The following is a 17980-nucleotide window of genomic DNA, read 5'->3' as shown; positions in this document are numbered from 1 at the left end:
TAAGATTGTAAATTCTATATCAATGTTGACACTATTAAGATTTGTAAGGCAAATAGAGTTAATGAACTCGATGTATTATAAAGTGTAATGTCAAATATTTGTCAATTGCTTAGTACCCAGTCAATTCATTATGGCCAACTTAAAAGAGGTGGACAATTAATCAAAACAAAAAGATATAAGAAAAAAAAGTGTATCATGAGCTCCTCACATAATAAGATGAAAAGGTTGTAACATTTGTTATGAAATTTGAACATTAGATGTAATTTTAGTTTCAAAGAATGATTGAAGTATGGGGTTATAATAAAAATTTTGAACATTATTTAAACCTTTTTCGAAATTTCATATGCACACTAAGCCCTTTTAATAAACCTCAAGCAAATCTTGAATGAGATTCAAACCTCATATTATATAATCAAACCAAATTGGATTGAGAATCAAATAAGATACAAATTAAATTAAAAAAATGCACAAATATTGTTTGAAATAATATCTCTACTTCTTTAAATTACCCCATTTATAAATATACTACAAGATCAGATTAACTTATAGGAAGGCAATAAAAATGCCAACTGAGAAAAGAAAATTAATAAGAATTGTTTTAAAAATAAAATTAGAGTACAAAATGATCAAGTTAAGGCTTCGTTCATTTGGAACAGCTTTCTTATTGTTTCTTAAAACAACTTTATAATTCAAATTTTTATACCGGAAAGTTGCTTTAAAAGCATTAAAAAAAGTCGCCTCAAATGAAGTCTAAAAAGAACTTATTTTAAAGCTAATATATATATATATATATATTATATATATATATATATATATATATATATATATACATATCAAAGCTTATGACTAGTGTTTGATTAATTTCATCCTTCAAAACTACGCCTCTGAAGATCATATACTTTATAAGGCTAATAACGCATTAGTTAAATAACTCTTAAAACAAACTGAAGAAGATTTTACAAGAAATTCCTCTGAGTTGATCCAGAAGAGAAGCGAGAGGACAGACCTTGAGCCATGCTTTCAGAATCAAGATTAGCCTTCTGACGCCCAGCTGTCAAATCCTTCTCACGATCCCATGGCTTCCATGGATGCATACCTTCCCATTCTTCTTTCTCTGTCTCTTTCAATTTCTTTTTGGGTTTTTGTCTTTCTTCTTGGTATTTCTGCACCAAGGATTTTGAACGTTTTTTGGAGTTGTATCTATCGACTAAGTCGGCATCTGAGCTTTTAGATTTCTTCTGGTGGTCTGTGTCAGCAAGTTCTTTGGTTTTGTTATAAGCTTCTAAATAGCTGCAACAACAACGATAACATTTTCATGATTCTCAGCCTACTTGCAATGCAATATATACAACAAGGAGAGCATATAAAGGTTCAACTCTGGAAAGTAGCAGTACAACTGATAAACAACGAACAAAATTAGAAGGAAGAGTTTCATTAAAATCTGAAGATTTCAGAAAATCTTCAGATTTTAATCCTGTTATTTTAATAACACTCTAGTTTCATTCCCTTAATTGGTTAAACCCAATATTTGTTAAATCCCACCATTCATAGGATTTAACGGATTCAAAGATTTCTCTTCACAAATCTTCAATTCTGAAATAAATAGTCAAACAATTCATCAAGATTTATTAACAATTATGATGCCAACCAATTTTCAAGTTTTAATACTCTCAGGATTTACTAAATCTAAATTTAATAATTCCTACATGTAGCCAAACAGCCCCTGAAACCATTTTTTTGACATGCAAAGATAAATTAACTTACTTCTGCTTTGCTTGCCTTGATTTATCGAGGGGAGTGTCAGTCCACATGCTGGTATCACCTCGCCCTTCCTTGCCACTCTTGCTAAATGATGTAGATTGTACCGGCATCCCTGGCTGCGGCGGAGATGAAAAAAAATGAAGGAAGATGAACACAAGAAAGATATATATGGAATTATTTTTTGAATTTATATGGAAATAAAAATCCCAACCATAGATCAGGTATTACCTTCCTTTCTGGAGGCAATTCAGTCATCCATTCATCCCTTCTGGCTTTGTGTTCTTCTTTTGGAAATGCAAGAAGTTCTTCATCCCCTTCAAGGGATATACCTGCACATTCATGCAGCTGGGTCAAAATCAAATTAGTGGAGAGAATAAATCAGATTTTATTATGTTCAAAAGATGAAATTTTGTAAGTGACGCTTATATTGGAAACAAACACTATATTTCAAAAAGAACATAACCCAATGCAATATCTAAGAAAGAGTTGCTGCCTTTTATCAGCAAATTCAAGAGAGATTGTGCACATGACTTGAACCCATGAAGTCCATATTACAGTGGAGACAATCTAACTAGTGCTCTAAGCCTTCCCTTTGGACCATGAAAAGAAAATATTTCTTAGCACGCATATTGTATTGATAGCCAAAAAAGTAAATATTGGAAGGTGATATTTTTTCAGTAAGAAAGCACTAGAAAGAAATTGACTAGTAACCTCTCTAAATCAACAAAGTAAAAAATCAATGAAGTATTATCAAACAATCGTCCTCATCATTAGCTTTTTCAAAAACATTTGACATTTAATTTATGAATATGAGCTCTGTGTACTCTTCTTCCTCATTCCTTTTAGTAAGTGCCTCGTTTAGTGTTAAATAGCTTCTGCAAGTCTTCAAAATAGCATGTTCATCAGGTCAATATTCTTGAGCGTCCAAATAGAGGATAATGATCATAATCATCATTAACCCTTATCCTAAATATATGGAATTGGCTCTCTTGAAATTGTGCTCATCATTTCTTTTTGTAGAGTGATATGTGGAATCAACTCTAGCTCAAGCTTTCTTTTTAGAACCTCAAATTTGCTTGCTTTTAGACCCTTCCCTTCTCACGCATCTCACATTGCATCTTCTTCCATATGATATGCGATTCCCAACAACTAAAACCTCATAACACAATTGTTACATTCAATCCATATTAATTTTATCACACATTCACCTTTTAACACTGCCTTATCTATCACATTTAAGATACTAATTTCATTAAAATATATATATATATATATATATATATTAAATAAAAACTGGAAGGGGTGATAAAAAAAGGATATTCCTTATCTTTAGCATAAAGCAATAAGTACAAACCTTGCAAACGTCTCCACTGTGCAGCTTCACGCAGCACTTTCAGCTCAGCCTACAGTGATATAAAAAATGCTATAAGGAAATGAAAAAATCTATAACAATAATCATTTATGATATAAAATCAGCTGAAGGAAAAAATGTGCTTTATCAGCAATATTACAACTTATATTTTGATGATAAATGAAACTCAAAGAACATTCAAAAGGATTAGTTGAAAATAAGAGACAATCAAGTTCTCCATCAATCAGAAACTGCTTGTAATGCAGTAAATAAGAATAAAAGCACTTATACATAAAGGTATTTACCTGGAATGCCTCCTGTTCTTCTTTAAGCTTTATCTTCTCATCAACAGCTTTCCTCTATAAAATTACATAACAGCATTGTGTCATTCACTAATAAAAGTTTAGAAGAGGGAGTCATGTAAAGTTGGGTTAACATGCATGCAACATCATTGTCTGCATAAAAATACAGAGTAAAGGAGCGTTGAGAAATCTGTTCTATGGGTTTTGCTTTCAATTGCAGAGAAAAGAAAGGAAAGAAGGTGCATTTAAGATCACACACAGATATAGAAATTTTGTACAATTACCGCATTAGATACTGATCAAGGATATGGGTAGAAACAAAATAAATAACAAGATTTAGGATAAACAGGATATATTATTTAGCATTCCATTCCTTTTTTGACGGTGATAAATTTTCAACCTAAAGCTATCAAAAATAATACTAAAGGATCAAATATTATCTATATTGAAAGAATGGCATATTAAATATTATCTATATTGAAAGAATAGCATATTATCTCTATTGAAGGAATAACATATTATCTATATTTTAGAGAGAGAAACATGAGAGAATGAGAAAAAAAGAGGAAGAAAGAGAAAGAGATAGAAAAAGAACAAGAGAGAGAGAGAGATAGAGGAAGAAAGAGAGAAACAAATAGAGATGAAAAAAGAAAGGGAGAGAGAGACAAAGAGGGATCGAAGAGAGAAGAGGGAAGAGAGACGAAAGAGAAAGTGAGTGAAAAAAGAAACTTTAAAGAGAGACAAAACGAGGGAGAGAGAGAGAGAAATAGAGGGAGAGGAGGGTCGGTGACAAAGGCCGGTCATGCAAGCGACGATGACTGTGGCTAGTCAAATATGTGACAACAATGACGGTTAAGATAGGGTGAAATGGAGCCCAAGGTAGGGTGCCCAGAAGCGAAGCATAGACGTGTGTGAGAGAAGCACAAATGGCTAAGATGCGAAGGTACGGTGTTGGGATCAACACAAGCAATAAGGACACAAGCGAAAGGGAGATTGAGAACAAGAGCAACGGAGAATGCAAGAGGGAGGTTGGGAGAGAGTGTGAGGCTTGCGAAGGTGTGGAATGGGGAGTTCTGTGCTGATTTGAAAGGAGAAGAACGAGAGGGTACTGATGATGTGAGAGAGGGATTGGAGAGTCGTGGGCTGAGGGAGATTTATCATTATTATTTTTTTTTAAAATTAGGTCAACATATTTGATAGGTAGTTTATATTAAATTTGGAACTAATACATTTAAAATACGATTTTAGTCTTAGCCTTTGTAATTATCCTCATGGAGTAACATTTAAAAGCAACAAATAACACACCTAGAGTTATATTTTCCAAATTACTTGTAGTTATATTTGTCATTTAAAATAGATTCACATAGTTTACTTAAATAAATCCATGAAGATATAAATAACACACCTTTTCTGGATCTTGTAGATCTTTAAACGCTTGATTCAGTATCACAAATGCTTGATGAGCCTGTGGATGAGAGCATTTATCCGGATGCACCATCAGAGATAATTTCCAATACCTAATCAATCAAGTTCAGAGCAAAAAGAACTTCATAACCCTTGCGAGTGGTGTACATGTAAAAAAGCAATTGGGTATAGTAATAGAAACAATAGTGGTAATATTTTCATGCTTCTAACTTGAATAAAAAAATATACATGAAATGATTCACCTCTTAAAATCTTGGAAACTTCATTTAATACAACTCTTTACTCATAGGAAAGTTTGTTTTGCTACGGAACATCATAAAAAGCATAGTAGCCACAATTTGTGAAAGCACAACTAAAAATAAGAGTTAAGACCGCTTAAAATTTTTTCTTTACATAGCAGGGTTTGCTGTGCCAACAATGATAGGAGTTTTCGTGCATATGAGAATGTTCTGAAAACCTCCATCAGAAATGCCCGAACTGAGTTCTCAATTTCACTTTCAGCAAGAAAGTGTGTATAGGGAATTAAACTCCTTACTCCCAACTAGCTCTTAGTTCACTGGAAAGAAACTCAAATAAAAAAAAAATTAATATTTCAATAACTTGGATAAGTTCAGACAAATATGCATTAAAATTGGTAGAAAAGTTCTAATGCTATAATACCGAGTATGATCCAAAATTCAACCACTGTTGTCTAGCATTACTAGCAGTCGATCAAAGGGAATAGAAATCCAGATTTCTGAAGATAGTTTAACTACCTAATCCAACTCCAAAACAAGAAACTTGATATTCCACAATTCTTGAATTCAGGTAAATACTGATGGGTTGATGGTCAAGATCTGTATGTGGAGTAACCCTTCATAACACAACCTTAATTGTTGTTTCTGTGGCTTAGAGTTTAACGAAGACAAAGGCTGTACCTAGAAGATTTAATTGGTGGATGATGATCACAACATTAATGTCTAGGGTTAGGGTTTCCCAAATAATACCCAACATGCAATATCATGAAAAAGGAATCTACAGCTAGAACAGGGTATATCAATCTAGAATGATCTTACTTAGAAGAGTACGAACTCTAACATTGGCACTACGGCTTATGAGAGAGAGAGGTGAAAAAAAGGAGGATAATATGGAATAAGGGAGAAGTCCAGTGTTGACCCCTACAATAAATACACATGAAAAGAGGGAAATCAGCAATTTAAGTGACGCGAGCGTCAGCGCGAGGCTTGGGGGTCACTTGAAGAGCCAAACGACCTCCGATCACCAAACGGGCAGCGTCGTTACGATCAAAGCGTCAAATTTTCCTAAGAAGAGGCTCCTCACAATCAAATTGGGTGAGAACGATTGAAATCGGCGACCAACACCACAAGGTACTCTTGGACAAAGTAACCCATGGCTGTCGGCAATGATCCTTCTGTCATGTTGGATCTATTACATCCTCTAACTACGTAGACTAGGGACCATGATGACTCGAGATGACGGAACCATGGGATCTTGATCAAGTACATCATCACTCCCCCTATGATCCATTTTAAAGTGCAAGGTGGAAAATTTCTAATTTTAAATATTAAACATTCAAATACCAAACTATGTTGTTACTATACGACAGATACCATGTATCTGTTTGACAACTAGACTTAATCGAAAGTTCTCTCTCATTATCGAGAGAGGTAATTAATTATAGGTGCTTGCACCTATAGGAAGCCTGAACTTAGATTATGAAGTCCTAGCAAAATGAGGGTGAAATCTTTGGGTAATGCCTTATTCAAAACCCAATCTTCCTTCTAAAAATTTTCCTTAGAATTAAAACTCTCCTCGACTACCAGAAGAAAAAAAAAAAGAAAAGGTGTCCACTAAGAGGCCGGGGCGCGAATTTTCGAAGCCCACAGCCAGTCAATCAAATGCTCAATTTGAGGGAGGAAACTTTAAATTGTATTATTACTCATGCGGAGAAATAAACATCCAAAATGAATATATTAAAATTTTAAAAAATATGATAGCTACAAGAGATTTCACCATCCAAAATGACAAGGAGAGAAAGAGGAGAGGATAATAATCTTATCATCTCTTTGCTCCTTGGCCTGCAACCATAGCTAAGATTGAATTTTCATAATCACATGGAATGACATGGCAAATGGTGGTCCCCTCTTAATAGTGTATGTAATTGCTTAGTTGGCTTGATGCTGATTTATGTGAGTCCATCAATCACATGTAGCTCACCTAAATAGATTAGATAGCTTAAAATGCAGTGGCATATCACGTGATTCCCATAGTTACCTATTCTAGTATTAGCTTGGATCAATATGTGAAAAACATCTTGAATCGCAAGTCAAGTTTCCTTCATTTCATAGAATATTAGGGCAAGGCAACGACTTCAGAATCAAATAAAAAGAAAACCTAGAAAACAATATGAGAAACACAATGCAATTTGTAAGACACATTGCAATTTTTAGAGAAATCAAGGCATTATTACATCAACCAATGGTGTTTCTTTTTAGGAATATTCAAATATGAGAAAAATATCAAATTGGTTTCCTAATTTTTTCTAAAGGATCAAAATAGTCTCTAACTATATATAAATATCAATATGGTCTGTTAAAATCCTAGCCATAAAAGAAATACCACAGCCACAAAGCATGATCCATGGGAAGCTCTTTCAATCCCGCCAAAATTACTCTCCCAATGATTTCTTTTCAAAGTAGAATAGCTGAATTAGGAAGGATCATATTGAGGCAATTATGTATCAATTTGAAGTTATTTGTTTCTCTGTTAAGACATCTTGTATAGATCTATAAATAGGGATAGTTGCATGCAATAAAATTATGTTTTTCCCTCTTATTCCTCTCAAATTCTTGCTTCTAAATTGGTATCATAGCCACGAAAGAAGTAAAGAGAAGAGGAAACCATCCGAGCTCAAGCAAGGGCGAAGGAGCCAGAGCCTAGCAGACGAAGCCTTACCATCCGAAGCCGAAGCCTTGATCTGAAGGACAAGAGTCTATCGTGAGAAAGACGAAGTGGAGCTTTACCGTCAGACGCCGAAGACGGACACCGGTACGCTACAAACACTGCCCTCACGCTGACTCTACCAGAGAAAGCACGCCGAAACTAGAAGAACAGGACTCCCACTCCCATCTGGAAGGACTGAGAACGCGACTTGAGGGACAAAGTCGCGCCCTAGCTATCCGATCCAAGTCATTTTAAGACTTGGACCGACTGGTTATTTGAGATAAAATTAAAAAAATAAGGAAAAATAAAAAGAGAAAATAAAAAAAAAATCATCGGCCTTTATAGCCGTAATTAAAGATCGGAGGGATCTTACTTTTTTTCTTTGCAAGCCTTCATTGTTGTTCAGAATCAAACATATAGTCTTCATTACAATCATTTTGCCCAAAAATGTCAGAAATTAATTCTTCTCCGAACATTGACCAATTTGAGGATTCCATGATGCCCCAAGGATGAGGCGACCTCCAAAGCATGCATCCTTCCTATCGTTTCAATGGGAAGAACTATCTAAATTGGTCTCAATTTATGAAGGCCTATTTAAAGGGGAAAGGAAAAATGCAACGCCTTCTCGGAGGACCAAGAGAAGGAGATCATAATTTTTGGGCTTGGGATGAAGCAGACTCCATGATTATGTCATGGTTATGGAATTCCATGACTCCAAAAATTAGCGATACATTCATGTTCTTTTCCACCGCTGTTAACATCCATATCACAGTAAAAAGAAATGAAAAAGAGACTTAAATCGTACCTGAAATTCTTTCCTGAGAATGGCCTGAGTACTGAAAGGCCTGTAATCCCAAGTTGCCACGCGTCGTGTACATCTGTCGGCACAACGATCTACTGCCGAAAATCCTCATAGGAAGATTTCTATGATCGAGAGATTGTCACAGCCTGAAACCCAGTGACCAAAAGAATTGTGACTGGTCAAAAGATTTCTGTGGTGGCTGCAAACACCACATCACTGCAAACTGGATTACCTGCACCTGAGAAGAATGATGTTGAGGCTTCCTCATCTGGAGGAAGGCTCACAAAAAGGCAAAGGAGAAAGAAGAATGCTGAGCTACGAGCCCAGCAACAACTACTGCCAATGCAACCATCCAATCGGTCGGCCCGGGAGCTAGAAGCAACCATTCCTACCAGGAATGGATTCACGAATTAAAATGGGTAAAGAGAAATAGCTCCACTGGTACTGAAGAGATCATTTTGGGACCAGCAGCCTGAAGTGCAAGCACCTCAGAATAAGGAGCCTGAAACTCTCTAGGCCACTAATGGTCGAGACCAAGAGAATTCCACCAAGAGAACACTTATCTGTTGCGGTGGAGAGAAAAAAAAGAAAATATGTCCCGCGCGGTGAGCATCGAGGCGTGACACCTGACCTCGGTTTCAGGGATCCGCTGCCGAAAGGTCCCAGCGGAAAGGAAAAGAAATTTGGAAGCCAAAGCCTCGTAGAGAAGAAGAAAGAAGAACTAATCTGGGCGTGACATCCGGTATGACTTCTCGGAGATCCGCCACCATTTACAAACAACGTCAGGAATGGGTCCCAAAAAGATCCACAATGACACCCCTCCCGAAAGTCGACACCTTAGAGAATCCTCCAGGGGATCTCGTCGCTCGCCATCCTCTCCAAAGGAAGAGACTTACTTTTACTGTAGCCCACTGGTCGAAGAAATCTCCTTGCCTAACCAAGAACCGAAGATCCAGTGGCGTCGCCGCTGGGAAATTCGAGTACTAGAAGGAGAAGAAAAATGAAATATAGAAGGGGAAAAAAATATAGAAGGGGGAGAAAACGTTGAAGAAGAAGAATATATAGAAGAAAAAAAAGGAAGAAATTAATAACGTCATAAATATGGAAGTTGTCTATATGGTGACACATATAGACATTGATGATGGCGCCGATTATGATGACGGTGAAGATGATGACGATTGGCGGCTGCAACCTAGATAAGTATACCGGCGCCTCCACGAAGATTGGTCCACCATTGGCATAGGTGTCTATTCCTAAGGAGAAGAGGAAGTAGAGGAGAATCCTTTTGATGATGAAAACACCACACTTGACGATATGCGACGGCAAATAAGACAACAAATTAGGGCAAAGGATAGGAAAATCTCTCAGTTAAATGAGAATATGACTGAGATGATGGCCCAAATGACGACAGTGATGTAGATGATACAGATAAATGTTGCAGTCAGTCCTATGCCCAACCCTCCTCCGGATCCTCCAAACTTCCAAGTGCCACAAGTATCAGGAATAAGGGGAGCTCCTAAAGGTGGTCATGAAGTTCATAATACCGTCCGCCAACCCACCCCATAAAATATTGCAAGTACGCCTGAACTTATGACTGCTGCGCAGCTTGAGAAGATCAAGGCTATCATAGCCGTTGATCAGGCCAAGAAATTGGTGGGCAAGGGTCGTCTGTAACCGACAGGGTATGATCAGGTTCCATATCCGAAAGGATATTCTGTACCAAAATTCAGTAATTTTGATGGAAACAAAAATCCTCAGCAGCACCTGGCACAGTTCAAAGCTACTTGTGGGAACACAGGGGGCAATGACGCCTTACTCTTCCGACAATTCATTAGCAGTTTGACAGCAGCTGCTTTCGAATGATATGTCAAACTACCGAACAATTCTATGAAGACTTTCGCATAATTAGAAACTATGTTCGTGAAGATATTTGCTAGTGCAACTGAGAAGATAACGATCGCTGACCTCGCTTTGAAGAAAAGGAGAAGGGATGAGTCAGTGAGCAACAACTTGAAAAAGAGCATGTCGTGCAATTGTTAATGGGCAACATTGATGACAAGATATAACCCTTCCTGTGCATGGCTACAATCACCATATTTCAAGACTTGCTGGACAGGGTAGCCAAGTTTGAGAAATTAAATTTGTCAAGATCAGAGAGCCACTCTGATAAGCCCAAGAAGGTTAAAGCCTCGGGTTTTATAAGAGGTGAGGCTGACTCCACATTTTTCTCCATAGCTGATAAGGGGAAACAAGTGGCTTATAATGTAGACAAATGCAAGCAGCCGATGTAATATCAAGAAAAGCCTAAGCAAGTCTACAACCCTAACCCTCAATCGAAGCTTATATTCGAGGGCAATGATAAACCACGAACTTACCATATTGGTGGAGAACGCCCGAAGCAAGCAATAGGAACTGGTAATAAAACATTCTCATCTCTCAAAGATAAGATGAATAAAGAATATTCATTTAAAAAAGAGAGCGTCGCCAAATTGTTTCGACAAACAGTTAGAACTGCCATAAAGCAAGAGACCCGAGGAATCGAAACATATGAGAGACCCGAATTACTGCCCATACCACCGAGTACTCGGTCATCCTACTGAAGATTGTTACATCTTCAAGTATTGGATCGAAAGAAAATATCGAAAGAGAGAACTCACGTTGTAAGATAATGTGTTGACTCAACCTAGAAAAGAATCAACTCGGGTGGTTACGTCCTCTTCCGTATCCGCGGTTAAAGAAAAAAAATGAAAAGAAGCCAGCGCAAGAATAACAGTGGGAGACTGCAGCCTCTAACAAAACTGTGAAAATGTTGAAACAGCTCGAACGAATTCCAAGGGTGAAGTGAAAATCTCCTACGGAGCCAATGCTAAATTTGAAAGCTCAGCCTATGGCACGAGCTTCTACTTCTAAGCAATTCTCCAACTAAGCTGGAACTTCGAAGTTTGGAAAGGTGAAGCCCTCCAAGAAGAAAACCAAATTGAAGAAGTTGAAAGAGAAAAAGACTGCTACTCAGAGAGCCATCGACAGTTTGGATGAATACTATCAAACTATGAGGCGACCTATCAAGCTCACTGACTTCATGTCAGAGCTTAAGATAGATGAAGCCAAAGAAGATGATGAGAATTCTCTTCCTGTAGAAGTATGTCGGATAGTCTCAATGATGCCAAATATGCTGATAAAAGAAGAATGCACTGAAGAGGCAGCCTCTAAATCTCGTATAATGGTGTCACCAATGGACTACAATTCAGAGGATCTGTATTTTCCAAAGACAGAAGAATCAGACCCTGACATCGCATCACAAATGGGACATATAAACCTGGGTGGTGAGTTTGAATCAATAGACGTGATAATGGCTAACTCTGAAGAAAATATGTTGTCAAATGAGTTCGAGCTAGAGGAGATCGCTCAAGTGCAGTTGAGAAGCGGCAAGATATTACTTCTTTCACCAAAGAAAGGGATGCCCAACAAAGACAAAGAGAAAGAAATAGTTATCAATGATGATATTATCCCTGAAGATACTAAGAAAAGCGAATACTTTAACCAAGGGGATTGATTATAATATCTTATCCCATCTGAGAAAAATACCTGCACAACCCAGCATATACGATGCTCATGTAATGTCTAAGGACCTTCAGGAGACTTTAATTCAGGCTCTAAAAGACCCCGAAAGATACAAGGCATATTTTGCTGAACGTAATCTGATTGAAGTCTTACAAGCTCGTTATGAGACGTTCATCACCTTCTCTGAAGAGGATATGATGCTTGGAACCATAAATCATAACCGCCCTCTATATGTTACTGCAGAGAGCGATAAGATGATGATAAGTCAAATACTGATCGATCCCGGATCTTACATAAATCTCATGAACCTTAGAGTACTGAAATCACTCTGTCTCGATGTAAAACACCTCAGGCCAGATAAGCTGATAGTGCATGATTTCAATGAGAAAGGGCAGAAAAACATTGGATCATTCAAGCTCCCTATTGTATTTGAAGAACTTCATACATAAGCCAAATTCCATATAATTGATACGGACACTTCATTCAAGGCGCTACTAGGCCATCCATGGTTGCATGAATATGACATTGTCCCATCAACACTACACTAGTGTATGAAGTAACTCATAAATGGAGAAGAATTCAAAATCTCTGGCGACATCCAGTCCATCACAGTACATGAGGTAAAGATGTATGAAGATGTCAGATACTTCATGCCAAAGAAATGAAAGACGTCGAGCTCCCTTGAGGCTAAGGCATCAAGTTCAAAAGATGCAAAGCATCCCAAATAGGAAGATGAGAAGAAGTGGGTGGAGAGAAAGAAGGTAACGCCGACTCTTCCCAAAGCGCCGACCATTCTCAAAGAGAAAAATTGTGTGCCTCATCTAGGGAGTGATACTGATTAAGATGATGTCACTCCAACTAAATCCCGAAAAGTATGTCAGTCTACGGCCAAATGGAGTAGGGTGGCAGAATATTCAAATGACGATTATGATTACGACTCTATCTACATGAATACAATGCAGGTGTATTCTCCAAAAAAATAGACAGCATGTCGACCTCAGATAGCGTACTCTATTCATGCGTATCCCCCTACAACACTTCAATGAAATCATTCCGCGCGATGTGTATAAGGTTGAAGAACTCGCCACCTTTTATCTGCATCCCCTTAAAAATGGGACTGTGCTAGGGAATGTATTATATTATGCGGGAATGCACGCAAAAGAGAATAATGATTGGTGTTGTATGCTCCTCGACTCTGAAGAGTTACTTCCTACGAGGCTATCTAGGTTTAATACCAAGGGTATTCAGAGAATGCTACGAAAGCAAATAAATATTCCTACCACCAAACGACAACTTCGTACATGCCTGGGCCTCTGGTATGAAAAGAATTCGTGTCCATTACGACAGAAGGATATAGTTGTGTACAAGGTATTGGATTCATCAAACGAAAGTACCTCCGGAAGGAGACTTGCCGAGCCATCATATGTAGAGAAATTGAATCTGATGACATTGACGCTGAGGAGACGTACGAAGTTGATAATTATGATAACCAACTTGTAGAGGCTAGGCCTGCACCAGAAGAGCTTGAAAATGGTGGACAGATAGCCACTATAGATGAGCTAAAAAAAGTTAACTTAGGAACTGAGGAGGACCCTCGCCCAACCTTCATTAGTTCTCTCCTACCATAAGAGCAAGTGGAAGAAATAAAGAAGTTTCTCTATGAATTTAGGGACTGTTTTGCCTGGACATATACTGAGATGCCCAACTTATCCCCTGATGTAGCAGTTCACAGATTAACCATCAAACCTAATGCAACACCCGTCAAACAAGCTCCAATGTAAATGAGATTGTAGATTAAATAATAGGTGATTGCAAAAACAAAGAAACTTACAGATGCAGAATTTATTTGTGAATAAAAATATGTTGATTGAATCGCTAATATTGTTCCCGTCAAAAAGAAGAACTGACATATTAGTGTATGTATTGACTTTCGGGACCTCAATAAGGCGTGTCCAAAGACGATTTTCCGTTCCCCGTATCCGAACTCCTGGTGGACAACACATCAAATTATGGTATGTTCTCATTTATGGAAGGATCGTCAAGATACAATCAAATCAAGATGGAGCTTGAGGATAAAAAGCACACATCATTCAAAACGCCCATCAGCATTTTCTGCTATACGATTATGCCCGTTGGCCTGAAGAACGTTGGTGCCACCTACCAACGGGCAATGACACACATTTTTTATGAGTTAATACATCAAAAGGTCGAGTGTTATGTAGACAACCTTGTTTTCAAGAGCATGGATCGAAAAAACCACCTAAGTGATCTGAGAATCATGTTTGAGAGAACCAGAAAATTTGATCTGAAGATGAACACTCTCAAATGTGATTTTGGGGTTTCTTCCAGCAAATTCTTAGGATACGTTATTCTTCATTGAGGTATCGAGATCGATCCCAACAAAATCAAAGCAATTATGGAGATGCCGCCTCCCAGAAATCTCCGCCAACTTCATTCCTTGCAAGGACAACTGGCTTTCATTCGACGATTCATATCGGGTCTTTCGGGAAGGTGCCAACCATTTTCGAAGTTGATGAAGAAAGATGTTCGTTTCAAGTTGGACGAAGAATGATAGGAAGCATTTGACAGTATTAAGAGATACTTGTTAAATCCTTCTATTCTCGCAACACCAATCTCGGGGAAGCCTCTTATACTGTACACAACAGCGCTAGAAGAGTCCCTCGGAGCATTATTGGCCTAACATAATGAAGAAGTCAAGGAGAATGCACTCTACTACACCCGTCGGAGGTTGATCGGAGCAAAAATCTGCTATTCTCCAATTAAGAAGCATTTCCTAGCGTTGATTTATATAGTTTAGAAACTCCGACATTACAAGCTCTCTCACAAAGTTACATTGATATCAAAGATCGATCCGCTGAAGTTCTTGATGACAAGACCAGCATTTACAGGTCATCTGGCTAGGTGGGCAATATTATTAATGCAGTATGATCTCACGTACATACCACAAAAGGAGGTGAAAGGACAAGTCATGGTAGATTTTCTCGCCGCACATCCTATTCCAGCAGACTCTCCACTCAACGATGATTTGACTAACGAGCAAATCATCCAAGTCGAGAAAGATGAAAAACTATAATTTTAGAAGACGTACTTCGACGGGGCATCGTCAATTAAACCTGCTCGACCTCCAAATATTGCAAGGGTCCGAGCCGGCATCAGTCTCATTTTCGTAGCACCTGAGGGAAGCATAATGAGGTTTTCATTCAATTTGACTGAACTCGAACCAACAATGAAGCTGAGTATGAGGCTCTAATAGGAGGACTGGAGATCGTGATCAATGTTAGAAGTCAAAATCTCCAAATTTCTTGCAATTCTTAACTCGTAATAAATCAAGTCCTTAGAATTTACAAGGTTGGCAAACTTGAATTGGCCCACTACCATCGACGAGCTCTCGAGCTTTGAAGAAAGTGTCAAATGTTAAAATAGCTCGAGTCCCTCAATGTCATAATGCCAAAGCAGATTGCCTAGCCAAATTAGCCAAGCATGTGGCAAGCACCGACGTGGAGATGCCTAAACAATTATGGTTCATGGCCGTCGAGTCTTAGATCCAGCAATCTTGCAATTCCCGTAGACAGAGGGAATACCATATTCAAGCTAGCAGGATGCAACCCCAGTCGATCCTCAACCTCCCAAACAAATCATTATTGAAAATAAACCAGAAAAACGTCATGTAGTCAAGAGACGTGAGACTAGTAGAAGCACAAAACCGTGGTTGCATTACCTCGATGTTGAGGAGGGAGGTGAGGGAGGTGATTGGAGGTAACCCTTCATCGACTATTTCAAAGGGAACAAGCTCCCAATGGATAAATCTCTAGCCGCACAAATCCGAAAAAGAGCATTACGATTGTTAACCAATACACAGAGAACAAAAAAAGGAAGAAAAGAAATCTAACGTGCAAACTTCATACCCATCGGATCCGCGAATCTGGCTGAAATCGGCGCCGTTCGCATCACGTCTCCGCAAATCCGGCGGAAATCCTGCTATAATTCCTCGATTCCGCTCCTCTCAGCGCCCATAAATAAAGGCCGAAGGGGCTTCGGCTCCCCACTCTTCTCCCGTTTGCTACCCACGTGATCCTTCTCTCCTGATACCTCTCTTCTCCAGCAAACCTCCGCCTCTCTCCGCCCTAACCTGTTCCCGACTTCCTCTCTCCTGCCATAGCCGCAATCCCGACCCCCACATCCCGCCGTTGCTTCCAGTAGGCCGAGAGAGAGAGAGAGAGAGAGAGAGAGAGAGAGAGAAGGGAAGGAAAGCTTTACTTGAGCCAAACTCCACTGCCGATGCCCCGTCCCGCCGCCTCTGCTCTCTCCCGATCTCTAAGTCACCGAACTCCTCAAGCCCACACGACCCCTTCCCACCTACAGCCCTAACCGAGCCTCCATTGCTCTAACCCGACGCATATAAGGCCGAACCCATTTAAGTTGAGCCGAGCTCTCTAACCCGAGCCCTTTCCACTAAAGCCTGGGTAGTCATTCTTTCTCTCTAGACTAATTAACTATAACTAATTAATATTAGTTATATTTAATTACTCATTAATTAAAGTTAATTAGTATTAGTTATAATTACTCACAGTTAATTATAATTAACACTAGTTATGATTTGTTATGTTAAAGATAATTAATTATAGCTAATTATAATTAGTTATTATTTAACCATAATTAATTAGAATTAGTTATAGATATTTATAATTAATTCTAAATAATTATATGCAATGTATTTTCATTGATTATAATATACTATAGTTAATTACAGTTAATAATTATTAACTATAATTAACTTTAGTTGATTATAATTAATTGCACCTCAATCCTCGAGCCAACGCTGTCGACCTCGCGCAGGTATAACTCCTAAACCCTAAAACTCCGAGAACCCGTTTCAACATATTTGTCGAGACAAACGACCACCTATACACGCTTTTTTTAGCGTGGTGGGAGGGAGTACATCACGACGCTTGCGACGAAGCAGGTAATCACTTAAAATCCCTTCTTCGAAGTTCGTATCGCCTTGGAAACCCCGCCTATACACGCTTTTGTTAGCGTGGTGGGAAGGGAACCTGGTGCGATACGCACGACGAAGCGGGGATACCCATAAGTACCCGCTTGCGGGGAAATAACTGCTTTTCTTGCAAAATAAAAAAATACTTTCTTGCAAAATATTCTCAAAAAATACCCATACACGCTTTTCTTAGCGTGGTGGGGGATCGAAAAATACACGGCCGCGGTGTCCTCGAAAGAGGGCATCTACCATACACGCTTTTCTTAGCGTGGTGGAAAAGGCCCAGTTTTTCGTAGTTTTTCCCTAAAAGGGGGAGACACCGGGAGGCTGCCGAAATTTCGGGTGAAAATGGACCGTACTTGGACTTGATTTGCACATCAAATGAACAAAATGGGACTTGTATTTGGACTTTTGAACAAGATCTAAGTGACTTAATAAACAATTGAACCCAAATAAAAATGTGTAAGAAGCTTAACTCAAGCAGTCATAATTTGAACAATTTGAACTCTCATTTGAACTTCAACAAAGACTCAAATTTGATTTGGACTTGAGCTTATTACTTGAACTCGAACAAAGAAAGGAACTCATTCTTGAACTTGCAAACTTTTGAACAATAGAGGACTTGCACTTCAGATGATAATAAAGAAGACTCATTTTGGACTTGATCTTAGGCTCAAGTCAGAACTGGACTTTGAATTAATGATCTAAATCTTAACCTAAAGTCTAAATATTTGGAAGTGAAAGTCATAAATCATAAAATGATTTCACCAAGAGGTAATATTCAAGAGATATATGATCAAGGAATTATGAGGTGGAATTAT

General features: G+C 38.4%; 1 protein-coding gene across 2 annotated transcripts in view; it reads right to left on the bottom strand.

Moving 5' to 3' along the window:
• Positions 1-830: 830 nt before the first annotated feature.
• Positions 831-17980, bottom strand: part of LOC110101739 (pre-mRNA-splicing factor cwf23) — a 78655-nt gene continuing 61505 nt past the window's right edge. For both annotated transcript variants that reach the window (XM_020829778.2, XM_028696234.1), the window contains 6 exons: positions 4820-4931; positions 3418-3471; positions 3116-3164; positions 1990-2090; positions 1765-1877; positions 831-1290 (listed from right to left, as the gene is read on the bottom strand). In XM_020829778.2, the coding sequence (XP_020685437.1) occupies positions 957-1290; positions 1765-1877; positions 1990-2090; positions 3116-3164; positions 3418-3471; positions 4820-4931 (763 nt within the window). In that variant the 3' untranslated portion in view covers positions 831-956. The remainder of the gene's footprint in view (positions 1291-1764; positions 1878-1989; positions 2091-3115; positions 3165-3417; positions 3472-4819; positions 4932-17980) is intronic.

This window comes from Dendrobium catenatum, unplaced genomic scaffold (assembly GCF_001605985.2).
Source record: "Dendrobium catenatum unplaced genomic scaffold, ASM160598v2 fragScaff_scaffold_719, whole genome shotgun sequence".
Taxonomy (NCBI): Eukaryota; Viridiplantae; Streptophyta; class Magnoliopsida; order Asparagales; family Orchidaceae; genus Dendrobium; species Dendrobium catenatum.
Note: the sequence above shows the minus strand (reverse complement) of the source record. Positions and strands in the feature narration are given on the sequence as shown.